At 45.4% G+C, this 19,917-nt stretch overlaps 1 protein-coding gene across 3 annotated transcripts in view; it reads left to right on the forward strand.

The window, feature by feature from the left end:
- The window catches only part of LOC143766070 (occludin-like), a 120,131-nt gene that overhangs the window by 10,235 nt on the left and 89,979 nt on the right, over positions 1-19,917 (forward strand). For all 3 annotated transcript variants that reach the window (XM_077253463.1, XM_077253469.1, XM_077253454.1), the window contains 2 exons: positions 311-1,033; positions 1,122-1,283. In XM_077253463.1, the coding sequence (XP_077109578.1) occupies positions 326-1,033; positions 1,122-1,283 (870 nt within the window). In that variant the 5' untranslated portion in view covers positions 311-325. The remainder of the gene's footprint in view (positions 1-310; positions 1,034-1,121; positions 1,284-19,917) is intronic.

Genomic DNA, 19,917 nt, shown 5'->3' on the forward strand with positions numbered 1-19,917 from the left:
CAATTTCCTCCTTGTAGCCAAATATTTTGAAAAATCGGTTAAGCCGGTGCTGTAGACGAATGAAAGGCTTTACAAAGGGTGAGGCAACTAGTGAAAATTGGTAACAAAGAGTGATAAGAAGTGAAACCAACAAGAGAAATATATGGAAAAATGCAAATAGAAGGGGTGTGACAGAAAAATTAAAGTGGAGTAAGATACAACCTAGATTAGAAGGGAAATGTGACAGAAGAACCTGTGTAGAGAAATCATTGTAATAACTACAAAAACGTTCAATATGGTGCTAGCTTTCATGCTTATACTTCTCCCACAGGATACCAACCTCAATATGTACAGTCAGAAACGCTACGACAGCCCCCCAGACTACAGCCCACCAACATACATTCAGCAAAACAGCCATGGTCCTGGATCATATGCTTACCACAGAAACTCAGCCCATCCTGGCTCTTTTTATATGGAAGATGTGCCACCGCAACAATTCTACAAGTGGAAGTCTCCTCCTGGCATTGTGCGGATTCTACAGGCCATTGTAATTTTTCTGTGTTTGGCAATCTTTGCTTGCGTGGCCTCAACATTGGCATGGCAATACAATTATGGAGGGCTTGGCTACATGGGCGGAATGGGTGGAATGGGTGGAATGGGTGGAATGGGATACCCAAATGGTTATGGCTATGGGTATGGTTATGGCTATGGGATGACCAATCCTCAAGCTGCAAGTGGTTTTATGATGGCTATGAGTATTTTAACTTTTATAGCAATGCTAGGGATCTTCATTGCAAGTGTCACTAAAGCCAATGGATCTCGGTCCCGTAAATTCTTTTTGGCTGTAGTTGTGCTGAGTGCTGTTTTAGCAACAATGGACCTTATTGCCTCTATTGTCTATATTGTTGGGGTCAATCCAAGAGCACAGATGGGTGGCAATATGTACTACAGTCAGATGTTAGCAATGTGTAACCAGATATACAGTCCAGTGTCAGCTGGACCAGGCTTTGTAAATCAGTACCTGTACCATTACTGCATGGTGGATCCACAAGAGGTAAGAAAATTGAATGGGATGGAAAAACAATCTTTTGATTTTATTTGCAGTACAGTGTCAAGTGTTGGTTGTATTTTTTTTGTGACAGGCCATTGCTATAGTCTGCGGTTTTATCGTAGTCATTCTGCTGTGTGTCATATCCTTCTTTGCCCAAAAGACAAGAAGCAAGATCTGGCGCTATGGAGAACCAAACATCTACTGGGATAAGCCATTTGAAGCATATCAAGAGGGTCCAAATGTTGAAGAGTGGGTAAGAATTAAAATTCACTTATCCTGTAAAATAATTTCTTTTTGCTATGTTTCGGATGTCACAATTCCTATAAATATGGATAATGTCAGCTACAGGTGTTTTCTCCATTTTCATCATGGTTATTCCTCATTGTTTGGGTTGATTTAGCTAGATTTATCTAGCCAGTATGTTCCAGCATACATTTTTTTTCGTTTGATTTGAAAAGCATAAACTACACAAATTAATACAGTGGCATCCTGCAATGTGTATATTTTCTGTAGTTTTGTTTGTTTTTGTTTTTTTAACAAAGGCTCTATTGGCGTTGGATGCTACTGTATATGTTACTGAATACGCTTGGACCATAGTTTTAGTGTATTTTTCAGGAACACAGCCTAAAAGACTAAAGAATGTTTTGATTCTCTAAATATTTCAATGCCCTGAACTGACCTTCAACTGACAACGATCACTGCAGAATGTGGCCTGTATCCAAACTGTGCCATGGACTCCTGTTGTAACTTGTTACAACCCTGGCTGCAAAAACATATTTGGAAAATACATTTTCATGAAAGTCTTTGAAGCTATATATTTCACAATGGAATCATAAAAATATGTTATACAGGAATAAATATATCAGGCTAGTTATATTTCTGTGTTTTATTCTGTCCTATACTGCATAATACCATATAGTTAACATACGGATACTTCAAAAATTCAGTGATCGCTTTTTTCAGTGAGATCGGGTGATTCGGGGTGAAATGTCTTTTCCTCCAACAAATCGATAGCCAAGGTGTAAAGTAAAATATGATTAAGCACAATGTAGGCACAATCTTGGTCATGCAAGCATTTCATCTTTAAAATGTTTCTCATTCTATAGCCACCATGTTATAGCATAGATGTGGAAAAAATAATACATATAAATAGTTTTGTGTGAAAAGGTTCATTTACATCCTTGGTCATTGTGAGATTAGGAGTCCAATGGGCGGTCTTAGTAAGTGACGTGACAGCCTGCCCTATATGACTATAGAGGTTACTGTCAATTATTGTGAATACTGAGTAGGCCCACTCACTGGACTCTTAATCCCAAAACCAGCAAAGATTTAATGAACAAAATGGCTATGTCGGTTTAGTCTCGTTCGACCCTTGGATACAATATAGGCCATTTTTCGCCATGCTTCTCAGTTTTTCTATGCTTTCTGTCAATTGCTTGATGTTCATCCCACCATCTTTCTTGGTGGTGTTCAGCCAACGGGCCTTTGGTCTCCTATTTGATTTTACTACTGACAATTTCGAGCAGCATCTCCTTTTCTAATGAAATTGCCCTCATCACATGTCCAAAAATAGACCAGTTTCTGTCTGGTGATCTTGCCTTCCAGGAGCAACACTGGGTTTATATGATCAATAAACATCTTTTTTGGTGACCCTAGCTGTTGATGGGATTCGTCTTTTCCAGCAATACAGCTTAAAGGCATAAACATTTTTACTGCCTGCTTTTGTGATTGTCTACATATTATTGAGAGCCCAATTGCAGTCATCACTCTTAGTTTGGTGCTGACTGAGATGTCCTTGCACTTATATTTCTGGTCCATGCTAATCATAGCTACACGCCCCAAGTGTTATTTGAGGCGTGGTCTTGGCAGTCATACTGGCTTTGTGATTAATGAGAGACCCAATAAAAATGTATGTCACGACAAAGCTGTCAGGTGACCTGAGACCAGAGGCTCCTTCCCTGTCCCTAACACTAGGGGGCGCCCTAGCTTGTCCTGCTCCCTGGGATACTTCAGATGGCGAAGATGCTGGGGCCTCCACCCTTGCCTTATGTCTAGAGTTAGCCCTCTGTCTCTTCTCTTCACCCACCCAGGGAAGAGGGGGTGCTACTGTGCACTGTAGTACGCCAACCCGACAAACAAGGCAACACAAACCAGAGTTAACAGAAAACTCCAGGCATACAAAATATTCAATCACATATAACAGAGGAATGCACCGGGGAGTAATGGTAGGGGAATAAACCAAAATAGAGAAGGATTTACCAAACATACAAACCAAACAACAGATAACTCCTCCAACTTTCCTTCTCATATGACTCCTCTCCCTCCATTAGCCTTGTAGCAAATGCTTGCTCTGACGAGGATTTGTAACAGAGCTCAGATTATAAATGGGAAGGGAGTGGCTAACGGAGCTCAGCTGTGAACACAGGGATTTCCAACATGGCCGATTAACCCCTGTTTTGTCAGAAGAAATAAACACATTTAAAATGAAGGTGAAATGCTTCTTTTCAGTGCTGGAGTATGAGCAATCAGATGCTGTGGTCTTCTGGCTCCACACTGTTGTGGTAACCCTGTGACAGTATGCCCTCTTCTACGAGTGACCTCTGGAACCTCAGGACCAAGCCTATCGGGGTGTGCCACGTGAAAAGTCCAGACCAGTCTGGCTGCATGAACATCAGATGCTGGTACCCACATCCTCTCCTCAGGACCATACCCCCTCCAATGTACCAGATACTAAAGTGAACAACGACAGGAGAATCCAAGATCTTCACAATCTGAAACTCCAAGTTTCCATCGACAATGACAAGAGACGGTGGTAGTAGAGGTGATCGTACTGAAGACACAACTTATTTTTTGAGGACAGATAGATGGAATACATTATGGATCCTAAAGGTAGGCGGTAAATCAAGGCAAAATACTACGAGATTGACAATGGCTACGATCTTAAAAGGACTGATAAACCTGGGACCCAGTTTCCAAGACGGAACCTTCAGCTTAATGTTCCTAAAGGACAGCCATACCAAGTCACCAACACACAGGTCCGGACCCACCAAACGTCTCCGATCAGCCACAGTCTTATATTTGGATCCCATCTTCTTCAAATTATTTGTAACCCCCTGCCATATAGTAGTAATAGAAGATGAAAATGGTAATCCAGAAGGGCGATTACTAGGGTTGAGCGACTTTTACTTTCTCAGGATCGAGTCGGGTTTCGCGAAACCCAACTTTGTCAAAAGTCGGGTCGGGTGAAATCGGCCGATTATTTTGAAAAGTCGGGGATCCGACCGAAACACGAAACCCAATGCAAGTCAATGGAGAATCAAAGTCGGCAGTGAGTGTAGGACAGGAAAACACCAACAGAGCTCATTTTAATGCCAAAAACATCAATTCTTGTTACTTAAGCTTGTCAATCTTAATTTACCTTATAATAATAGTTAGGCATTGAAAATTTGGGGGTCATTTGGCAACAGTTGTGGGGGGAGTAGGGCTGGCTCAAGTTTTTCGTGGGCCCAGGAAACGCGGACTATGTCACGGCTGTGGAGCAGGGAGAGGTAAGTATTTCAACTTTGCAAGTGCTGTGATCCTGAGCAAGCAGGGGGGGCACACTCGCTTGCATTGGCACTGGCACAGGGCCCCTCAAAGTATGGCGTTGTGATTGACGGCGGGGGCGCCTCCCACCGGCAGAGACACTTTTGCGTACTATGAGGGGCCCTGTGCCAGTGACGTCACGAATGAGTATGCCCCCCCCACCTGTTGAAGGAACCTGCACTTTCATCTGCACCTTCCTCTTTGTCCCCATGTAAGGTGGTATAGTATGCGGGAAGGGGAACCTGAGTTTCAGCAGGGTCAGATTCAGGCTTTGTAGAGTGCAAGGGGAATGTAGTGGTCTGTGTCAATGTACCAGCAGACTCATCTAGCACTGGCTGGGCAATGGGCAGGAATGAGGAGGAAACACAGATATAGGCCCAAAATAAAAAGTAGGCTAAAAGCTGTTAAAAATTGGTAACAGGAGTAAACAGGCGGCATTGGTTTGTTCAGTGGAAGAGAACAACAATCAGCGTCAGACACCGTTAGTAGGCCCAACCAAACAAGTAGGCCAAATGCAGTTTCATATTCTAAATATAGGCCGAAAGCCTGAAGATTGAAGCTCAGCTTTGTGTAGTAGAGGAAAACAAGAGGCAGCAGCAGACAACGTTACTAGGCCCAAACCAAGAACTAGGCCAAATGTAGTTTCATATTGTTGTTACAGGCCGAAAGCCTGAAGCTTCAAGCTCAGCTTTGTTTAGTAGAGGAAAACAAGAGGCGGCAGCAGACAATGTTACTAGGCCCAACCCAACAAGTAGGCCAAATGCAGTTTAATATAAAAAATATTTAAACGAAAGCCTGAAGATTGAAGCGCAAGAAAAATAAACCAGGAGAACACCAAGGAGTGGCAGACACCGTTAGTAGGCCCCAAGCCAACAAGTAGGCCAAATGCAGTTTAATATTTGAAACGGGACAACAGTTGAAGTTCAGCTTTGTTCAGTGAAGGAAAAAAAGAAGCAGCGGCAGACACTGTTATTACGCCCAAATAATAAAGACAGTGGTAGTAGGCGCAACGTATTAAATGGAGGCCAGGGCCCCTGTATATTTTAACTATCATCTATCATTTCAAATATTTCGTATTGGCAGTGCCATTTAAGGTTTTAACCGCACAGACTACACAGTGGTGGAGCTGGGAGAGGTAGTATTGCAAGTGGTAGAGCACTGTTCAAGCTGGGGGGGAACACTCTCTCGTGGGCGGCGGTACTGGCACAGGGCCCTTCATATTATGACGGTGTAATATGAGTTGTGATTCAGTGTCTCCCCCCAAAAAATGAGGAAGTCTGGTGGAAGAGGCCATGGGCGGGGGTTGCCAGCTGGTACTGATGGTGCTGGTGGTGCTGCATCTCGTGGTAGTGGCAAAAGCACAGTAGCACCTAAGGCTGGAGGTGTTCAGCCTGTGTCATCGTCTGGCTACACAAGGCCTCGAAGGCTCCCTTACCTGGGAGTAGGAAAACAGCTTTTAAAGCCAGAGAAGCAGGAAAAAGTGTTGTCTTTCCTTGCTGACTCACCCTCTAGCTCTTTCGCCTCCTCTTCCCAAAGTTCTAAATGTAAGAGCAGCCAGTCGTCAGTGGATGCTCCCGGTCAGGAAAAAGACGTTTCCTTGTGTCCTTCTCCCAAACCAAAAGTGAAGGATGCATCAGGCGACACTACAGGTTACTCCATGGAGCTCTTTACACATACCGTGCCTGGGTTAGAAAGGGAAATTGTACACAGCCAATTACAAGAAGAATCGGACATGGAGTGCACTGATGCACAGCCGCAGCTAGATTGTGATGCTGTTCCATTGACTCTGATCACTACATTGCCCTCGCAGTTTACTGAGCCAGAATGTGACCCTGATGAGACTATGGTGCCCTGTCCCGAACGCTATAGCACCTTACACGGTGACACTGAGGAAGGTGCACATGACATTGAGGAGGAGGTGATAGATGACCCAGTTGTTGACCCAGATTGGCAGCCATTGGGGGAAGAGGGTGCCGCTGCCACTAGCTCAGAAGCGGAGGAGGATGATCCGCAGCAGCCATCTACATTGCAACAGCTGTCTTCTGGCAGGCCCGTATCAGGCCAAAAATGTTTGCGAAAAACAAAAACAGTTTTAGGAGAGCGTGGCCATTCGGTGAAAGTAGCACAGCGCACAAGGCCTGAAAAGGTTTTCGAGAGTAGGAAGAGTGTAGTGTAGCAATTTTTTAACCAAGATCAGAATGATCAGTCAAAAGTTATCTGTAAGAAATGCTCAAAGACCTTTAGCAGAGAGAAGAATCTCCAAAATTTAAATACAACGTGCATGCTTAGACATTTAACCAGCATGCACTTGCAAGCCTGGACTAACTACCAAACGTCCCGTACCGTTGGTGCACCTGCTCGGAATGAAGGTAGTCAGCAATGCTACATTGCTTCCCTCACTGTAAGCCCACCGGTTAGGACACCACCAGCAACAAATGTGGAGGTATTGTCGTAAGGCCAAAGCAGTCAGGGAATCACAAGGTTATTGGTAGGAAAGACTGTATGTAGGCCAACAACAAGAATGCCATAACAAACTCTCTCTCAATCCGCCATGTCCACCACCACCACCGCTAGTTCCACCATATGCAGCTCTCCAGTCCAGCTCATCCTACAAGAGACTCTCGTTAGGAAAAGAAAGTACTCATCCTCTCATCCGCGTACACAGGATTTGAACGCCCACATTGCTATACTAATCTCATTACAGATGATGCCCTACCGTTTGGTTGAAAGCGAAGCTTTCAAAGACCTGATGGCCCACGCAGTACCACGCTATGACCTACTCAGTCGCCACTTCTTTGCGAGAAAAGCCATCCCAGCCCTCCACCAGCATGTCAAAGACTGCATTGTCCATGCCTTGAGGCAATCAGTCAGTGGAAAGGTGCTCCTCACAACAGATGCATGGACCAGTAGGCATGGCCAGGGATGTTACGTGTCCATCACGGCACACTGGGTTAATGTGTAGGATGCAGGGTCCACAGGGGGCAGCCATAGTGGGACAGTTCAGCCTATCCCACAGTCTAAGGAAACAGTTGGCATAAGGCGTTCGCCACTCCTCCTCCTCCTCCCCCAGAAGCAAAAGCTCGTGCACAGAGCGCAGTTGCCCTACCACTCCATCCGCAGCTGCCAGTGTTGCACACGGGGTGTCCCATTATCGAACAGCTAGTGGTAAGCGTCAGCAGGCTGTGTTTCAAATGAAGTGTTTGGGCGACAACAGACACACCGCGGAAGTACTGGTGGAGTACTTGCAGCAACAAACTCAGTCATGGCTGGGCAGTGTACATCTTGAGGCAGGCAAGGTATTCAGTGATAACGGAAGGAATTTTATGGCTGCCATAGCCCTTTCAGAACTGAAACACATACCTTGCCTGGCTCACACCTTTAACCTGGTGGTGCAGGGCTTCCTCAAAAATTATCCAAAGTTACCAGCCCTGCTCCTGAAGATGCGAAGACTTTGCTCGCACATCCGCTGGATGCCCATACACTCCAGCCGTATGCTGAACCATCAGCGATCGCTGAATCTTCCCCAGCACCGCCTAATAATCGACGTTGCAACAAGGTGGAACTCCACACTGCACATGATTCAGAGGCTGTGCGAACAGAGGCGTGCTGTAATTAATTTGTGGGAGGATACACGGGCAGGCACTTGGATGGCAGACATGGAGTTGTCTGGTGTGCAGTGGTCGACGCCATCATAAGCATTAACATCCCACTTATGCGTCTGCTGATGCAAAGTTTGACGCACATTAAGGAGGTTGCGTCTGCAGCCGAGGAGGAGGGAAGCCTTGATGACAGTCAGCCATTGTCTGCTCAGGGAACTGTCCAGGACGAATTGGCGGATGAAGAGGATGAGGAGGAGGATGATGGGGATGAATATTTATGGGAGGAGGATGATTCTCAGGTGGCAATAGAAACTGGTGGCATTGCAAGGTCTGGTACAGGTTTATTGCGGGACACTTGTGATGTTGATTTGCAAGAAAGTGGTCCTCAACCCAGCAGAAACAGTTAATTGACACCTGGAACATTGGCCCACATGGCTGAGTATGCCTTGCGTATCCTAAAAAGGGACCCCCGCATTGTTAAAATGATGACCGATGACGACAACTGGTTGGCCTGCCTCCTGGATACAAGATATAAAGGGAAACTGCAAAATATCATGCCACATGAGAACCTAGGTCAAATATTGGCTACCAAGCAAGCAACTCTTGTAGACCGTTTGGTTCAGGCATTCCCAGCACACAGCGGCGGTGATGGTTCTCACACGAGCTGCAGGGGGCAACATAGCAGAGGTGCTAGAGGTGCAGAAATCCGAAGTGGCGTTGGACAGAGGAGTTTTATGACAAGGTTGTGGAATGATTTCTCAATGACCGCTGACACGACAGGGACAGCTGCATCGATTCAAAGTGACAGGAGACAGCATTTGTCCAGTATGGTTACAAACTACTTTTCCGCCCTTATCGATGTTCTCCCTCACAGGTCATTCCCCTTTGATTACTGGGCATCTAAACTAGACACCTGGCCTGAATTGCCAGAATATGGATTACAGGACCTCGATTGCCCTGCTGTCAGTGTGCTTTCAGAAAGAGTGTTCAGTGCTGCTGGTTCAATACTGACCGAAAAAAGGACACGTTTGGCTACCAAAAATGTTGATTAGCTAACCTTCATTTAAATTAACCAATCATGGATTTCACATTCTTTTGCCCCACCTTCCCCTGCTGACACGTAGCTTGCCTGAAAGATGCCTTGCTTTTGGGGGGAGACACAGAACCCCAACTCTGGCCCTGTGGTATAACACAACTCTATGAACGTGGCAAAAAGTGGCTGCCTGATATACGACGCACTAGCAGTACAGCTGAATATACACTGTGTGAGAATTTGAATCTCCATTTTTTGGGGGGAGACACTGAACCCTAACTCTGGGCCTGTGGTATAACACAACACTATGAACGTGGCAGAAAGTGGCTGCCTGATATACGACGCACTAGCAGTACAGCTGAATATACACTGTGTGAGAATTTGAATCTCCATTTTTTGGGGGGAGACACTGAACACTAACTCTGGCCCTGTGGTATAACACAACACTATGAACGTGGCAGAAAGTGGCTGCCTGATATACGACGCACTAGCAGTACAGCTGAATATACACTGTGTGAGAATTTGAATCTCCATTTTTTGGGGGAGACACTGAACACTAACTGTGGCCCTGTGGTATAACACAACACTATGAACGTGGCAGAAAGTGGCTGCCTGATATACGACGCACTAGCAGTACAGCTGAATATACACTGTGTGGGAATTTGAATCTCCATTTTTTGGGGGGAGACACTGAACACTAACTCTGGCCCTGTGGTATAACAAAACACTATGACCGTGGCAGAAAGTGGATGCCTGATATACGACACACTAGCAGTACAGCTGAATATACACTGTGTGAGAAGTTGAATCTCCATTTTTTGGGGGGAGACACTGAACACTAACTCTGGCCCTGTGGTATAACACAACACTATGAACGTGGCGGAAAGTGGCTGCCTGATATACGACGCACTAGCAGTACAGCTGAATATACACTGTGTGAGAATATGAATCTCCATTTTTTGGGGGGAGACACTGAACCCTAACTCTGGCCCTGTGGTATAACACAACACTATGAACGTGGCAGAAAGTGGCTGGAATTATTATGAAGAAAAAAAAAAACTGCAATAACACGCTCCCTAGTCCCTACAGTGATCTCAGGACAAGTATGGCAGCAATAAAAAGGACTTCAGAACAAAAAAGTGTGGACAAATAAACAAGACAGGTAACTGTGCAGAAAGGAGCAACAGGATTTTTGCTTTCAAAAAAGCAGTTGGTTTGCACAGCACCGTGCACACAGCTATGCAGCTGATGCACTAAAATATGACCTCCACTGTCCCTGGACAAAAAGGTGGTGTGGGACAGTGAAAACCGCTACAGCACAAGCGGTTTGGGGGTTAATATTCCCTCCCTAACTCTGTCCCTGCTTCTGACGAAGCTGCAGCAACCTCTTCCTATGCTCAGATCGGCAGAAGTAAGATGGCGGTCGGTGTGCACGCCCCTTTATAGCCCCTGTGACGCCGCAGACAGTAAGCCAGTCACTGCCATGCCCTTGTCTAAGATGGTGGGGACCGAGACCTATGTCATCACGCTGCCCACACTCTGCGTCCTCCTTCATTGGATGAAAAACGGCGGTAACAGCGTCATGCGAAACGCGACTTTGGCGCTCTGATCGCCGACCGCGTGGCCGATCCCACACTAGGATCGGTTTGGGTTTTGTGAAACCCGACTTTGCCTAAAAGTCGGCGATTTATGAAAATGACCGATCCGTTTCACTCAACGCTAGTGATTACTATTACATGAACTTAACTGAGGATGGAACCCATATGCCTCAATAAACGGGGACTTACCGGTCGATTCTTGTCAACGATTATTTACAGCGAATTTGGCTAACGGTAAATAGGTAACCTAGTCCTCATGAACTTCAGATACAAGACACCTGAGTACATCTCTACATTCTGTTTAAACTATTCAGTCTGCCCATTAGACTGCGGGTGAAAAGAGGAAGAAAAAAGACAAATGAATCCCCAGAAAGGTGCAAAATGCCCTCCAAAATTTGTACTACACCCCCGATCAGAAACCATATCGGTTGAGATCCCATGCAATCTAATTATTTCCCTAAGGAGAACTTGCCCCAAGGATTTGGCGTTCGGTAAAGCTGGTAAGATGAAACATTTTACGGAATCCTTCTACCACCATCAGTATTACAGTATTTCTTTCTGACACGGTAAGATCCGTAATAAAATCGACCGACAAGTGAGTTCAAGGTTTACTGAGAATCTCTAATGGTTGGAGAGCCCTTGACAAGCGAGTATGAGAGGTCTTAGAACGCGCACAGACACAGCAGGCGGCTACATACTCCCAGACATCCTGATGAGCACCTGGCCACCAAAAACACAGAGTAAGCAGATCAGCAGTGGCTTTATTACCAGGGTGTCCGGCCAACACTGAATCGTGATGTTCGCTAAGGACTCTAAGACGTATATTAACAGGAACAAACAGTTTACCAAGGGGACAGGCAGCAGGGGCATCCCATTGAGTGTCAACAACCTCTCTTTCCAGATTAAAGCATATAGACATCATAACCACCCCTTTTTGAAGAATAGATACTGGTTCACACTTATCTCCTCCCCCAGGAAAGCAATGGGATAAGTCACCTGCCGTTATTTTTTTGTTCCCCGGCCTATATGTGACAAAAAACTTAAACCTGGTAAAGAACAATGCCTGTCTTGCTTGTCGAGGTGTTAGACGTTTCCAGATATACCAGATTCTTATGATCCGTGAAGAGTTTACCATAACTTGGTTAACCACTCCCTCCAAAAAATGACCCCACTCTTCAAAGGCCATTTGATTGCCAAGAGTTTTCTGTTACCAATGTCATAAGTTTTCTCAGCGGGTGACAGTTTTTTAGAAAAATAAGCACATGGTTGCCATTTACCAGGAGACGCACCCTGTGACAATACAGCCCCCTCTCCCACCTCAGATGCATCGTCCTCAACAGTAAAAGGCTGAGAGAAGTCAGGTTGAATAATGATCGGCGCAGAAGAAAAACACCTCTTCAACATATTACATGCCTTCCTGGCAGTACTGGACCACTTGGAGTAGTCCGTTCCCTTTCTGGTCATATCCGTAAGAGGCACTACCAAAATGTTCTTTATGAATTTACGGTAGTAGTTGACTAAACCTAAAAACCTTTGTAACACCGTCAAATCCTTGGTACAATCCCAATCCAATACCGCTCGGACTTTCGTTGGATCCATGCAAAAACCAGTGGAAGACAACACATATCCTAGGAAAGGGATCTCCTCAACCGAGAACATACACTTCTCGGGCTTGACATATAATTTATTGTCTCAGAGTATACGTAAAATCTGCCTGACATGTACCTGGTAAATAATTTATAATTGGCACACTCCAGAAATGTGATGCAAAGGGGAATATTTAATGTTCATACAATAGTCACAAACGTTTCGGTCCACGTGGACCTTCATCAGTGTGCTAGGTATATAGCTGAGGTGATGTGAACCATATGGTGGGCCCCAATAAGGTTAGCTTGCATCAACTGGAGAGTGTTGAGGAGAACACTAAATGATGTCGCAGTCCAGCCGTTGAAGGAAAACGCGCAATGGACTTGGTGCAGCTATGCGGTATCCACCGAAGTAGCACAATGATGAAGGTCCACACGGACCGAAACGTTTGTGACTATTGTATGTACATTAAATATTCCCCTTTGCATCACATTTTTGGAGTGTGCCAATTATAAATTATTTCACGTATTAAGGTTTGGGAACCTATATTTGTGCACCTCCCTAGTAGGTTGTGCTGAAACATTTTTTATACTTGACATGTACCTGGTGTGACTCAAGGTTAAGTGAATAAATTAATATGTCATCCAGATATATTACCACCTACGAGGTGACTAAAGATGTCATTTACAAAGTGTTGAAAGACGGCAGGCATGTTCGTAAACCCAAAAGGCATCACCATATTCTCATAGTGTATGTCAGGCGTATTGAGCGCTGTTTTCCACTCATCTCCCTCTTTAATGTGGATGAGATTACACACCCCCCTGAGGTCCATCTTAGAGAACTATTCTGCCCCTACAATTTGATTAAAAAGGTTTGGAATGAGAGGGAGCAGATAAGCATCACAGACGGTGATCCTATTAAGTTCACAGAAATCCAGGCAAGGGCGTAAAGTCCCATCTTTTTTCATTACAAAAAAGAACCCCACTACAATGGGGGATGAGGATGGTCTGATATGACAAGACAGATATGCAGACACGTCCACCTTAAACCCACCCAGGTGGACTACTGCTGGTAAGAAAAATTGTGTCCTACCTACGGACATAATGAGGACACCTGGGTTGCTAACCTCCCCGCTACTCGAGCCACCTAGTTTTCCTGGCAGTTGTTTACCATGTGATCGGGATGGACATGTGCAAACAAAATGGCCCTTTTTACCACAATTAAAACACACACCCCTTTCGCCGAACAAAAGTTAGTTTACCCGAGTGAGGTGCCGCCCCCACCGGCATGGATTCCATAGTAGGTTCAGTGCTGACCTCCCTTGATCTCGGACTTCCCGTACACAGAGGTGACTCCCTATGTCTTTGGTGAAGACAGCGATCAACCCGGATCACCGGAGACATGACTGCCTCAAGGGAGTCAGTAGTCTTATACAGAGCTAAGGCATCCTTCGCCCTTACTGTGAGCCCCTCACAGAACTGACTACGGAATGCAAGGTCATTCCACCTGGTGTCGTGACCCACCTCCGGAACTCAGAGCAATATTCCTCTGCCAGCCGGTCTCCTTGCTGAAGTTGGCACAGTGTGGACTCAGCTAAGGAGAGGTGATCGGGGTCATCATATATAAGGCCCAGTGCCAGAAAAAATCCCTCCACCGTCTGAACCGACTGAGAGTCAGATGGGAGAGAAAATGACCACACTTGGGGGTCCCCCTGGAGTAGCGAGATTACTATCCCACATGTCGCTCCTCCAGGGGCAGACACTGAGAGCTTGGGGCCCCTGTGCAAGAAATGTCTCTGTGCCCCCCTCCTTTTATGGCGACAAAGATATATATATATGGCAACGTTTCGGATATAGTATCCCTTCTCAAGCGTTGCCTTTATCCGAAACGTTGCCACGCCGTTCAGGCATTAAAGCCCATTTTTTTCTTTAATTTTTGTGCTGTTTTCCTTTTTTTATCTTTATTACTGGAGGCCAATTGAACTTTGGTTGGGAAAGCGCTGCACGACAACTGCAGTAATATGTGATGCTGTTCCAATTTTGACTTATATATATATATATATATATATATATATATATATATATATATATATATATATATATACAGTATATATATATATATATACTGTATATACACATACATGTATATATATATATTACATAGTCTATTATGTATATTGCCATCCCTGATTACACAGTGCCCTCCCTTGTTATGTACAGCACCATCCCTTATAGATCGGTTTATATACAGCCCTGTCTTTATTACATACTGTCCTGTCTTGTTAGATGTATAATGCAGTGACGGCTGATGGAGCATGGGATAGATTCTTTTCTAATGTAGGAGCTGATGGACTGGTCGTCTGCTCACCGACTGCTCCATCAGAAGTAATTTTATATCTAACAAGAGAGGACTGTATAATAAAAGTGAGAGCTGTAAATAAGAAAAATAACAGGAATAAACTATGTTAGAGACAGCACTGTACATAACAGCAGAGGAAGCTATATAATAAGGGACAGCACCATATATAACTAGAGGATGATACGTAATAAGGGACGGTGTTATACATAATACAAAAAGAAACTATATAACTAAGGGCGGAACTATAGATAATAAGTGAGTACACTATATACTAAGGGACTGTACTATACTTAAGTGAGTACACTATATACTAAGGGACTGTGCTATACATAATAAGTGCGTACACTATTATACTAAGTGACTGTGCTATACATAATAAGTGAGTACACTATATACTGAGGGACTGCGACATAATAAGACTACATACTAGTATCCGTGTGCAATGTCAGTGTGCTGCCCACTTTTACAGATGCATTGAATATGTCCAATTCTGATCCTCAAGATCAGATCAGAAGAGAACATTCTCTGACCCTCACGGATCTTATTCTCAGATCCGTGATTTTCATGTATGTGTGAATGGACCTATAAAATGGACATTTCACACAAATGCGAGAATGTAGAATAAGGGATTTAACAGATAACATTATTACTCCACGTCACACAGTGCAGATACAGAATAATATCTACATCCAGGCACTTACCGCTGACGTCTTGTCTGATTAGAGCCACGTTCTGCTGTTTCTTCTCCATCTTGTCAGACCTTCATGTCGACATCTCCCAGCCACGACTCGTCTTGTCACTATGCTCTTCGTAGCCCTGAAAATAACAAGGTCACATACATTATATACAGGTCCTTCTCAAAAAATTAGCATATAGTGTTAAATTTCATTATTTACCATAATGTAATGATTACAATTAAACTTTCATATATTATAGATTCATTATCCACCAACTGAAATTTGTCAGGTCTTTTATTGTTTTAATACTGATGATTTTGGCCTACAACTCCTGATAACCCAAAAAACCTGTCTCAATAAATTAGCATATCAAGAAAAGGTTCTCTAAACGACCTATTACCCTAATCTTCTGAATCAACAATTTATTGAGACAGGTTTTTTGGGTTATCAGGAGTTGTAGGCCAAAATCATCAGTATTAAAACAATAAAAGACCTGACAAATTTCAGTTGGTGGATAATGAATCTATAATATATGAAAGTTTAATTGTAATCATTACATTATGGTAAATAATGAAATTTAACACTATATGCTAATTTTTTGAGAAGGACCTGTAGATACATGTGTCTCCCCGCTGAATACAGATATGTACCCCACCAATAAAATACTATTAGAAACGCACCATTAAAAATATACAGTGATAAGCAGCGCTGTGCCCCCCCATTAACTAGAATCTCTGACTCCCAATAATATAAATTATTCAGTCTGTGACTCTCCCCAATTAACTGTAAGGCTATGTGCACATGGAAAGTAAGCAAGGTTTTACAGTACAAGCAAAGAGAATGAGATCCCTAAGTCTCATGCACACACCGCTTATTTTTTCCTTGCAAATTTGCAGCAGATTAAAATCTGCATAATGTCAATTAATTTTACGCAACTTTCTTCCTGCCAACACATTAAGATATGCAGCAGAATTTTCTCCTGCAAATCTTGAACGTGTGCACACAGCCTTTGTCCCTGTCCTGTGTCCCCATCATTTATTATAAGTCCTTGATGGGTCTTCTCCCACCCCCAAATTCATTATGATGCTATCAGGTACTGAGCATCCTCCGCCATCTCCCAATTCATTACAAGTCCCTGACAGCAGCTTACCCCCTCCTCTCCCACTCCCCAATAAATTTTAAGTCCCCGATAGCATCACAATGAATTGTGAGATGGGGAGGACGCTAATCAGGGGATTATCACCTTCCTCCATGACCCAATTAATTTTACATCCATATCTGACATCTTCCTCCACCTCCCCCTGTTTGCAAGTCCATTATAAGTCCCCCTTCCTCCCATCCCAATCCCCAACATCCCTAAGGCTGGGTTCACACTGCGTTGCTGGTGTCCGTTAGACGGACTACGTTACACAGCGGCATAATGCGGTGTAACGTAGTCTGTTTAACGCCGCCATTGACTCCAATGTCGGACGCATCACTAGTGCCCGCCCACAATGGGCGTGCGCTAGGGATGTGCCGTCATTGAGTGACGGACCCTGAGACGCGGGCTGCAGCGTTTCCGGGTCCGTCACTGCTAGTGCAGATAGAGCTAGCAGATGCTCTATCTGCGCTAGCATGCTGCCATACCCGCACTTGCGTTTACAGCAGCCTGTTACCGTATGTGTTGAATGGGCTGCTGTAAACGTAATGTGAACCCAGCCTAATTGTCCTCCCCACCTCCATGATTGCCTTCTCTACCACATCCATGATTGCCTTCTCCACCACCTCTATCATTGCCTTCTCCACCACCCCATCATTGCCCTCTCACCACCCCCATCATTGCCCTGTCCACCACCCCATCATTGCCCTCTCCACCACCCCATCATTGCCCTCTCCACCACCCCAATCATTGCCCTCCCCATCACCTCCATCATTGCCCTTTCCACCACCTCCGTCATTGCTTTTCCCTTACCATCCCAGCATTGCGCTTTCCATCATCTCTATTGCCTTCTCTCCCTAACCTCCATCATAGCCCTTTCCACCACCTCTACCATTGCTTTCTCCCCCACAACCCCATCATTGTACTCTCCACCACCTCCATCATTGCCCTTTCCATAACCTCTATCATTGCTTTCTCCCCCACCACCCCATCATTGTCCTCTCCACCACCCCTATCATTGTCCTCTCCACCACCCCTATCATTGCCCTCTCCATCACCTACACACACATACAACGCACACAAACACACACAGACACACAGCACCACTCATCCCTCTGCAAGTTCCCTGGCAGCCACAGCCCAGACACACACACAGAGACACACAGGCAGGCAGACAGACAGGCAGGCAAACAGGCAGACACCACTCACTTCTCTCACGTTCCTCGGCAGCCACAGCATCTTCGTGGCCGGCAGCATTCTCTCTGACACAGCCGTGTGCTGAATGATGACATCATCCAGCCGCACTGCTGTGTAAGACAGGAAGCGCGGACAGAAAGCAGGACAGATCCCTGCAGCTCCGCTCCACTGCCATTCTCTCCTGTAGGCAACAGAGCTTCAGGGATCACTCCCTGCCTGCCGTACATGAGGACATTCTGGCCAGGGGGCCCCCAGAGCCTCTGGGACAGATAAACAGGCAAGATTGCCTCAGTGTTAGCCACCTTGAAGTGGCCCCCTCCACCTTTGGGCCCCGGTGCAGCTGCACCGGCTGCACATGCAGAATGTCCGCCCCCTGTGCTCCCCTGTACCTGAGGAAACTGGATGTAACCTGAAGTACAGTTAACAAGCCTCCCGGAACACAGCAAACATGTCATGCCTCCAGAGAAACTGCCAGGCAAAGCGAACTTGGGTTCCACTATGGTTTGCTGGGGAGATGGGAGTCCCACACCAGATGTATCAGGATGCTGCAAAACCACCATGTGTAAGTCTTCCACCTCCAGACTGAGCTGCCTCAGTTACCCTGTCAGAGCAGCGATTGGATCCATAGTGGATCAGAAAAAATGGTTATGGTCAGAGCAAATGTCACGACACAGCTGTTGGGTGGCCCGGGGCTCCTTCCCTGTTCCTAACACTAGGGGGCACCCTAGCTCGCCCTGCTCCCCGGGATACTTCAGATGGCGAAGATGCCGGGGCCTCCACCCTTGCCTTATTTCCTGAATTAGCCCTCCATCTGTTCCCTTCCCCCACCCAGGGAAGAGGGGGCGCTAATGTGCATCGTAGTACACCAACCCGACAAACAAGGCAGCACAAACCAGGGTTAACAGGAAACTCCTGGCATACAAAATATTCACTCACATATAGCAGAGAAATGCACTGGGGAGTGGAGGTAGCGGAATAACAAAAATAGAGATGGATAGGGAACTACCAAACATACAAGCTAAACAACTGTCACAGATAACTACTCTAAAGGTACCTTCACACGAAGCGACGCTGCAGCGATAGCGACAACGATGTCGATCGCTGCAGCGTCGCTGTTTGGTCGCTGGAGAGCTGTCACACAGACCGCTCTCCAGCGATCAACTATGCCGAGGTCCCCTGGTAACCAGGGTAAATATCGGGTAACTAAGCGCAGGGCCGCGCTTAGTAACCCGATGTTTACCCTGGTTACCAGCGTAAAATCTAAAAAAAACAAACAGCACATACTTACATTCACGTCCCCCTGCGTCCACTTCCTGACTGACTGAGCGCCGTACAGTGAGAGCAGAGCGGTGACGTCACCGCTGTGCTGCTTTCACTTTCACTTTGCGGCGCTGAGTCAGAGGAGGAAGCAGACTGCAGGGGACGCAATGTGAGTATGTGCTGTTTGTTTTTTTTACATTTTACGCTAGTAACCAGGGTAAACATCGGGTAACTAAGCGCGGCCCTGCGCTTAGTAACCCGATGTTTACCCTGGTTACCAGTGTAAAATATCGCTGGTATCGTTGCTTTTGCTTTCAAACACAACGATACACAGCGATCGGACGACCAAATAAAGTTCTGGACTTTATTCAGCGACCAGCGACATCACAGCAGGATCCTGATCGCTGCTGCGTGTCAAACGAAACGATATCGCTAGCGAGGACGCTGCAACGTCACGGATTGCTAGCGATATCGTTATAATGTCGTTTCGTGTGAAGGTACCTTAACTCTCCTCATATGAGAAGCCAGGCAGCAAATGCTTGCTCTGACAAGGATTTGTAACAGAACCCAGATTACAGAGGGGAAGGGAGTGGCTGACAATGCTCATCTGTTAACTCAGGGATTTCCAACATGGCCAATTAACCCCTGTTCTGCCAGAAGAAATAAACACATTTAAAATGAAGGAGAAGTGCTTCTTCTCAGCACCAGACTAGGAGAAATCAGACACTACGGTTTTCTAGCTCCACACTGTCGCAGTAACCCCATGACAATGTATTTGTTGACCACTTCCATTTCTTTATTGTTATTCTTTACATTGACTTCCTCATTGATGGGAGACATGATTTTGGTCATCTC

Source organism: Ranitomeya variabilis, chromosome 1, assembly GCF_051348905.1.
Source record: "Ranitomeya variabilis isolate aRanVar5 chromosome 1, aRanVar5.hap1, whole genome shotgun sequence".
Lineage (NCBI taxonomy): Eukaryota > Metazoa > Chordata > Amphibia > Anura > Dendrobatidae > Ranitomeya > Ranitomeya variabilis.